Here is a 9,789-nt window from a genome sequence, read left to right on the forward strand (position 1 = left end):
AATTTCATTGGCAAAACCATAGTTGAGCCAAGCCAGGTGGACCTTGATTTGAGTCCAAAGAAGTAAGTATTCAAGAATTTCATTGGAAAAAGTATAGTTGAGCCAAGTCGAGCGGACCTTGATTTCTGCAAGAGAGAAATAAATAGGTTTGAGAGAATTTTTAGGTCTTACATGGGGCCTTTGATGAGTGAAGAGGCCATTTACCCTATTTTGGTAAAGGTCTTCTACCCAAATCTTGAAGTGGAGGAGGCAACACCATGCACTTTGAGGTATTAGGAATTAGATGCCCTAATTCCAAACTAATGAGAGCAATAATAATATTCCTAGAAGAAGCCTAGGGGTGAGACTGTCCTGTCTTTTGCCACTGCAATAATCCACTCTGAAGATGAATTAGTTTGTAAGAGAATTTGCACACACTTACAAGTGTTTTTCTCTAACCTCTCTCGGGCAGCAACAGATGATTCTCCATGATGATGATGAAACAACAGTCAATATATTGTGGACCTTTTGGGGGCTCCCTGCCCCCCTTCCAACCCCCACGACGACTTTACCGCGAAGGTCGATTTGCATACCAACTCACCGTAAGGCGTTCATTAGACTCCACAACTTAACATGAGGCTCACCTCATATGTGAAGAAAACCACTACTTCACGCGAGTTTTGTGACCACAGTGCAATTCTTGGCACAACCTCCTTGGGAATCACAAAATATGTGAAGGAGAATTGGCCAATGGACCTCCATAGGCACTGCCCCAAAAATATTCAAGACGCCATCCACCTCATCTTTGGCCAAATAGGAGTAGCTCATATCAGATAAAGATCAAAGAATTGAGCATGAAGCACCTAATTCTCATGGACATCGCCACCCACATCCTCAATATGAGGAAAGGGACATTCTATAGATTGACCACAACCGACATCTTTTGGATGTGGACAATCACATAGAAGATTGATTTGAACTTTGGCCACTTCAGAGCCAACCGAATGATGGACATAACGTCAAGCACAAGGGCAGACAAACTTCCATTTGCTCAACAAATCACTACCATCCTTTGACACGCTAGAGTCGATCTCACCAACGAAGAAAATGTCAATTGTTGAGTTGAAGGTTGGTAAATTTGGATTCACCAAGTGGAGAGGCCAATGGGTGTAGAAGGAGATGATCAACAAGGTGGCTCCTCAAGAAGTGGGATCCGAAGATGAGTTGAGTCCAGAATGATCACAACCTGAGCAGTATGAGTTCTTGATGAGGAAGCATACCAACGATGCCTCCTCATTACCTGACCGGTTCTAGCAACTGGAGGAAGCCATAGACAAGTTGAGAGTGATTCATGCCATGATAGTGGCCACACAAGAGGAGTTAAAGATGGGTCAACACGAGCTTCAAGAGGAACAATTGAGTGTCCACTCTATGCTTGAGACTCTTCTCAGTTACTTCATTCCACTGCCGCTGCATGAGCACTAGCCACCTTATTGACCAAGTAGACCCCTCATAGATATTTTGTATATGTTGCTCGATAATTTTGTAATCATTTTTTTTGTAAAGCCTTATAGAATGATTGAATGAAAGGCCATTGAGTCAATCTTTTGTCTATGTTTTTATTTGTAATATCTTTTTAAATTATAACAAAAGAAAGGGGGGGGGGGGGGGGGGGGGGGAGATCATGCACTAGAACTAAAATTTGAAAATTTGACATGTATAGATTAAGGGGGAGATATTCCCTAAATTGACAAATTTTATAAGCTACTACTTATGAGGATGTTTTATCTTTTAGTTTTTTCTAAACTAGGTTTTGTTATCATAAAAAGGAGGAGATTGTTGACCTAGCATTGATTCCTATCTTGATTTTGATGATAATAAAACTTATTTAAACTAAAATTGACAATTTTAGTATTTCAAATGTGATTCCTTCAAGAGACACAAAAGTTAAGGTATATGCAAAAAAACTGGTACATGCTTCTCAAAGACCTCGAGCTACACAACCGTGTCAAAGTCATCTTGAAGAAGCACCCTCGAAAAGAAGAAGCAAAGAATTAAAGACTAGAGTTAAGGAACTCTTGGAAAATCACAAAAACTCGATCTAAGTAAGAAAGCAACCCCAAACCTTCAAACTTGAGGTACAATAGAAGTTTTTGGAGCCTTAGGATAAATTACATAGTCTACATATTTTGTTGAAGCATACATATGTTTTAAACATATTAGAACACTTAGGATCAATTTTAATCTTGGTTTGAAAACACGCTTAGAGATTTAACATTGGATTGATCGATCAACATTTGCTAATAATAGATCAGTCACAATGTGCACATGCCAAAAATATAAAACATGATCGATCAATCAACCATAACATGGCCAAACTTAGTTATAAAGCATGATCGATCATTCCATGTGGATTGATCAATCAATGATGTCTAGGCAATGTAAAATTACGAAGAATAATCGATCAACCACTTGACACTGATCAATCATAACAAATTTTACTAACCAGGGACATAAAACATGATCGATCATAATAACACTATCAATCAATCATACTTACAATGCACTACTAGTAAGAATTCTGATGGATCGATAAATCCTTTGAATTGATCAATCAACTTAACTTGTCAAACCCAACGAAAAGGATATTGATCAATCGATAAGTCATTTTCTAACAAAAATATAGTCGTTACACTTTATTGATTGATAAATATTTTGCACTGATAGATCAATGCAAAGACACCTTTTTGAAAAAAAAAGGCAAAAAAAAGACTAGTTTAGCTTGAGGAAGTTATAAATGAGCCACAACACGTTTTTTTGAGATGTTAATGAGCATGTATTCGCCCTTCAAAGCATCACCAACGAATTGTAGAATTCATTGGAACAATGGTTTCCATTAGCGAATAATCAAAATTTGTTGGAGTATATGAAATTTATTCCCCCTTAAAAAAATTCACCAACAAGTTTAAGAATTTAGTGGAACATTATTTCCTCTAAATAATTATCAAATGTCAAATTCCACCAACAGTTTTCCAAATTCATTGGTGGAGTTTATGAAATTTATTTTCCCCTTTAAAAATTTCACTAGCAAATTTCGAATTTCACTAGAATAATATTTTCCACTAGCAAATTATATAAATTAACTAGTATATGTTATATTTGATTTTTTAGTGAAACTTTTTATCTAATAAAAAATGTCATTTTGTTGGAAAACTTGTTTCTTAGGAGCGAAAAAAATTCCCTAAAAATAATTGCACAACGAAATTAAAAATTCACTGGTATAATATAAGACGATATCATCAAATTTAAAATATGTGGGTATTGTATTAATTCGCCAGTAATACCTCTTCCACCAGCAATAGTATTTTTGCTTGTCTCCCGTGGCGAATTCGATGAATAATTCCACCATTGATATAGATTGATGAAAGATGTATCAAATTTAGTTAATAATAATATATTTAATTAGACTATACTAGTTAAAGGGTAGGACCACATTATTTTAAAATAAAGGTAAATTACGTTAAATATTTATTTTAAATATATATAATTTAAAAAATTATATATTTTTACATGTATACATATATATTAATTATTTATTAATTATAGTATCAAATCAAAATTTTCTATCAAGTCCCCGAAATGACCATATTTAGGTTATGCTCTGAATGCCAATCTTAGGGTTTCCCAACTGTATTTTCCCATTTTTATTTAAAAGTTAAATAATAAAAATTACAAAAAGCGTCGTGAGTCATCGCATCTCTGAGGCGTGGAAGATACGGACGCTTCCGCAGGCCGCACATTTGTAAAAAGGAGTCTACGACTAAAACTACAAACCGACAGGATTTTTTCCCACTAACACCGGCCGCCTCGCTCGAACTTCCGACGCGTGTACGACGTTCGGGCTCACTCTCCACCGAGAGCAATCACAACCCTATAAAGTCTCCCTCCTACCCGGGCGGCGAAAACCCTCTAACCTTGCCTCTTTGTTCGCTAGGTGCTCTCCCGGGAAACGATACGTCGAGCGCAATCCTCATTGGAAACCCTAGCTTGATCTTGAGAGCTACCACTCTAGGTGCGGACCTTCTCATATCCTCTTTTTTCACCGATTCGACTCTTGGTTCTCTTCCTCCCCTCGATCGAATGGTTCTGACTTTGGGATCGTTATAAACTAGGTCTAGCAGATCGGTTTTTGGTTCTAAGAGTCTGATTTGATTGATACAGAGGTATGGTGTCGGACGCGAGTAAGAAGAAGGTTGCTCAGAAGAAGGCCGCAGCTGCCGCGAAGAGAGGAGGGAAAGCTGCAGCGGCAACTTCGTCCAAGTCGTCGTCAGCTTCAACGTCTGATAACGGAGTTGAAAAGGTGTCGAATGGAGTCGGAGCTCTGCAGATATCAGATCGGACGTGTACTGGAGTCCTCTGTTCCCATCCGCTCTCCAGAGACATTCATGTGAGTTGTCTGCTTGTTCTTTTTTCATAGGAATTGTGACATCGGGGCTGATTTCTTAATTAGGGAATTTCTTTTGTCTTTTGTCCCATGGTTGACGTTCCGCTGCTTGAATCATGACCTTGTAATAGGTGTACTTTTAGTGTTTTTTTTTTTTAATCTTTTTGTTTCCTGCACGATTTTTTGGCTCTAATTAGGATTGAACTTCATATTCCTTTTTTGAAAAGGCGGAGAAGCATTTTTCTCTGGATTTATTTTTGTTGCGATTTGGATTGGGTCCTAATTGGATCAGGAAAAGGTGTTTGCATTGTTATTTTCGTCAAGTGGAGAATTGCATTATTATTATAAGAAGTTCATTGAGATCTTTCACCGCTGTTTTTTGTGCATCCTATTGGTTTCTTTTTGGATTTCTTATGTATCAGAGCATGGTTAACTAGTATTATCTATTTGATTTTGTCTAACATCTTGTTAGGCTTCTGTTGTCATTTTTAGACTGATCTTCTCCTCCTGGGGTGGCATTATCACTGGTGAAATATCTTGCGAGTAGTTTCCGGAGGTTCTAGTTTTTTTTCTCTTTAGTTCCAGATTGAGTTTGTTGAACGGATTTTTTATTCATCCAAGGTTTCTTTGTCTTTTTTTCTTTATTGATTTTCCCTCCTATTGAATGCCTTTACCTTTGGTGAGGCTATGAAAATTAATTTTAGTTCATCTTCTCACAGAGTTAGATTCATTTTTTTTTTTAGCAAGCTGAGTCACATAGTTACTGATTCTGTGAGGTGTTTTGCAGATTGAATCCTTATCAGTAACTTTTCATGGTCATGACTTGATAGTTGATTCTGAATTAGAGCTCAACTATGGAAGGTATATTGTAACTAGAGTGTGCATCTGGTTTTCTGTATACCTGCTTTATTTCTCATATGATTCAGGTGCTTATTATATCCTTTCTTTGCCTTATTAGACGATATGGTTTGCTTGGACTGAATGGCTGTGGAAAGTCCACACTCTTAACTGCTATAGGATGCAAAGAGCTTCCCATCCCTGAGCACATGGACATATACCATCTTTCCCGTGAAATCGAAGCCTCTGACATGTCTGCACTTGAGGCTGTCATATGTTGTGATGAGGAGAGGCTGAAATTGGAGAAAGAAGCTGAAGCACTGGCATCACAGGTATGTCCTATGAAGAGGGAAATACAAGTGTCTGATGGATGATGCTATAACAAAAGGTTCTTTTGAGTTCTTAGAAGACATAATTGTAAAATATGCTTCATTGTAAACAATTGGTACCTACTCTGGTATCATCTTACCATTATCATCACCTCAAAGCCTTGTCTAACCCTGCTTCTTGAGGTGATGGCAGAGATCATTTGCCTTCACTTTGCTGATACCTGGTGTAACTTCCATCTCAAAACTACAAAAGGACAAAAAAAAAAACCTTTTCAATACTTATAGAGAATTTGTGAAAGTTGGTTTAGATTTTTATCACATTGTTTACATGACTGAAAATACTCTTCCTTTTTCCCTTGTTTACTAGGATGATGGTGGTGGAGAAGCCCTAGAGCGTGTTTATGAGCGGTTAGAAGCCTTGGATGTAGCAACTGCTGAGAAGCGTGCTGCAGAAATTTTATATGGACTTGGCTTTGACAAGAAAATGCAAGCTAAGAAAACCCGGGATTTCTCTGGAGGGTGGCGGATGCGCGTTGCACTAGCTCGTGCATTATTTATGATCCCAACCATTCTTTTACTTGATGAACCCACAAATCATCTGGGTGAGCACTAAGTTATTTTTTTTATTTTAATCCAATTCTAGTCTCTAGGTTCTTTCCTTCTCCAGAAAGAATGGTTTTTAAAAAAAAAGTAGAGAGCATATATGCTGAGGTATTAGTTATTCCATCTTAATTGGCTTGCAATATGTCTGCTTTTTCTTTTTCTTCTTCCTTTTCTTTTCCTCAAAAGTGAAAAAGAAATCCAAATTTGACTTGGAACTACAGATTGTATAGCTCAATTTCTCCAAACTTATCAAGAGTACCATGCTGTGCACTTCAAGTCAGTTCTTAAACTAGTTTTAACTAAATTAATTCTATAATATTAAGGGTGTAATGCAGCAGTCCTACATGGATGAGGTGGAAGAGATCATTGTACTTCTTTATATAGTTCTTGTTCAATAAGATGGTTGGGTTCCAATTTAGCTGAGTTAGTTTTAGATTGCATATTCCTTGTAGATTATGATTTAGCTCTATATATTGTAATTTTATTTTGAAATAATTATATCCTACTTAAATTCATATTGTACTTTTAACTTATGTTTATTATCTCTAAAAACTCTTGTCAGATTACATTCTTGCCGTATATTCTAAGTGCATATATTACTTTTAATTTGTGTTTATTATCACTAAAACCTCTGTCAGATTACTTTCTTACACTATATTCTATGATAACAGACTTGGAGGCATGTGTGTGGTTGGAGGAAACTCTGAAGAAGTTTGATAGGATTCTGGTTGTGATCTCCCACTCTCAAGATTTCCTGAATGGTGTATGTACTAACATAATTCACATGCAAAATAAGAAACTCAAGTTTTATACTGGCAATTATGACCAGTACGTTCAAACTCGATCTGAACTTGAGGAAAACCAAATGAAACAATATAGATGGGAGCAGGAACAAATTGCATCAATGAAGGAATATATTGCCAGGTTTGGTCATGGGTCTGCAAAGCTTGCACGCCAGGCTCAAAGCAAAGAGAAGACCCTGGCAAAGATGGAGCGCGGTGGACTCACGGAGAGGGTTGTTCAAGATAAGGTGTTGGTTTTCCGTTTCACAGATGTGGGCAAACTCCCACCACCTGTACTCCAGTTTGTGGAAGTAACTTTTGGGTATACTCCTGATAATCTCATATACAAGAACCTTGATTTTGGGGTGGATTTGGATTCAAGAATTGCACTGGTGGGGCCTAATGGGGCAGGGAAAAGCACACTGCTGAAGTTGATGACCGGGGAGCTGGGCCCACTAGACGGTATGGTTCGAAGGCACAATCATTTGAGAATTGCTCAGTTTCACCAGCACTTGGCCGAGAAGCTTGAGATGGATATGTCAGCTCTGGTGTATATGATAAAAGAATACCCTGGCAATGACGAAGAGAAAATGAGAGCTGCAATAGGGAGGTTTGGGTTGACAGGTAAAGCTCAAGTGATGCCAATGAAAAACTTATCCGATGGTCAGAGAAGCAGAGTTGTATTTGCTTGGTTGGCGTGGAGGCAGCCTCAAATGTTATTGCTTGATGAACCTACTAACCATCTAGACATTGAAACAATTGATTCGTTGGCTGAGGCTCTGAATGAGTGGGACGGGGGTTTGGTTCTTGTTAGTCATGATTTCAGGCTGATTAATCAGGTGGCCCACGAGATATGGGTCTGTGAAAACCAGGCTGTGACACGGTGGGAAGGAGATATCATGGACTTCAAGGAGCACTTGAGGAGCAAGGCTGGGCTCTCAGGTTGAGGTGTGGACGGTGGATTTACGGTAATATTGGATGCCATTCTAATTTTGATTTGTTTACGTTATCTAATGTTATTCTGCCGATAGCTGGTATTATTATTATTATTATTATTATTTTTTTTTATGATAGAGGCATAGGTTAAATCAGTAATTAGCCCAGAGGACCAGTCTTATTTAAAATTTTTTTCTGGCCAGATTGTTCTGCCACCACTCGTTGAGATATCCTAGTTGTTGAGATATTAACTGCTGTGATGCATTATTTTTATTCAATAGAACATGTTTATTTTTTCTTCCGTTTGTCGAGAGTTGTTTTGAGTAGATCCAAACATGTTTAGTGTCAATAAATCTGGATATTGGAGAATGCGTCAGTCATGGGATGAGTGTTTTCTCAGAAATACGAAATCTAACGGTTTAACCCAAATTATTTAGCAGAATTTGGGTTCAATACTCTGTTGGTTGCGTACCAAATGACACCGAAAATACTAAGAAAATTATTTTATAATTTCTTTACATTGAAGTCGGTACTGCTAATAATAGGTAGTGTATTGCAGTGTTTGTATGTATACATTACTATGTCCACGGTAACGACCAAGTTACCTATGACACCTATTGATATTAGGTGGTTGATCAAATATGTTTTTTGTATTGAAATTATATTCAAATGTTTGGTGTGCAAAGTGTCTTGCATTAAAGCAATTTGTGGTGATTGGGCTAAATCATTTCAATTGTTTCCAAAGTACTTCAATGCATTTATAGTACAAATTTCGTCAGGGTTTAATCGTTCATTTTTTGATATTTGGTTCATTTATGAGAGGTTTTGAGTATTACAGACTTCTTATAAGAAAATCATGAAGGTTGGAATGGTTTTTGTAGTATTTACCATCCTTTGTAACAGAAGAAAGGAGCAATTTAACTATAACTTTTATCGATATAAAGGGATGAAATATGTTGTATATTGGTCCGAGCGGCTTTGCAAGAAGGGGGTGAATCGAGATTATAACTTAAAATTTTAACTAAGTTAAATGCTCATACAAGTTATGATCAATTTAAACGCATAAATCTCATTGTGTATATAAAGGCGATAAAGATAAACACATTACACACACATGCACACAACAAAGGGATACAAGATTTTTTTTTATTGATGTTCCTATATTAATAGTTATCGCCCATTAACATTTTTTTTGGGAAATTTACACTCTATGTTTTAATACCTGGAAATTACAAAGAGTTTTTGGCAATCTTAAACCACATGTAATCCCAATTACATGGTTTCTAATCTCTCAAGAGATTCAATACGAAGGACTAGATTCCAGCTCTAGTCAAGCACTCCCTTGTTGGATTCCTTGTTCTAGAAACCAATTCCTTTGGTTTTTTAGGCACTAGATAACCTATAAAAGAAAAAATGAAAATACAAAAAGTAGAATAAAAATTTGTAATTTTTTCTTAATATGGGAGACAACCCTTTTCCAAATGAGAACCAAACTTCTACATGTTTAAGCACGAATTAGAGTGAACACGAATTAGAGTGAAGGAGGTTGATGGAACTAAATATGCTTTGAAAATTTTGAGAGATGTAGGAATATTTGAGAAAATAAAGGTTTTTCTTTCAAAGAGGGTAAAATTGAAACTTTGATGCTAAGTAAAAGCTCAACTCATTGTCCTCAAGATGTTTGAAGGGCTATTTATAAGTTTCCCAACTCAAACTAACCATTATTTGTTCATTTGTAAAAATCAGTACATTGATTGATCGATCACTCAAAAGTGACTGATTGATCAATTAATCATAACAGTTACTTTTCTATTAGACAATGACTTATTGATCAATGGACTAATCGATCAATATGTTACCGTTGGTACAGAAAAATTAA

At 36.7% G+C, this 9,789-nt stretch overlaps 1 protein-coding gene across 1 annotated transcript; it reads left to right on the forward strand.

Moving 5' to 3' along the window:
• The first annotated feature begins 3,834 nt into the window (after positions 1–3,834).
• LOC137944200 (ABC transporter F family member 1) lies at positions 3,835–8,212 on the forward strand. Its single transcript, XM_068789777.1, has 6 exons — positions 3,835–4,051; positions 4,201–4,426; positions 5,211–5,284; positions 5,382–5,592; positions 5,957–6,191; positions 6,864–8,212. The coding sequence occupies exons 2-6, from the start codon at positions 4,205–4,207 to the stop codon at positions 7,919–7,921; spliced, it is 1,800 nt and encodes a 599-aa protein (XP_068645878.1). The 5' UTR covers positions 3,835–4,051; positions 4,201–4,204; the 3' UTR covers positions 7,922–8,212.
• The last annotated feature ends 1,577 nt before the right edge of the window (positions 8,213–9,789 follow it).

The sequence above is a fragment of the Aristolochia californica genome, unplaced genomic scaffold, assembly GCF_029961685.1.
Source record: "Aristolochia californica isolate CCGP_79_NKW_82.1479 unplaced genomic scaffold, dmAriCali1.0.hap1 SCAF_11, whole genome shotgun sequence".
Lineage (NCBI taxonomy): Eukaryota > Viridiplantae > Streptophyta > Magnoliopsida > Piperales > Aristolochiaceae > Aristolochia > Aristolochia californica.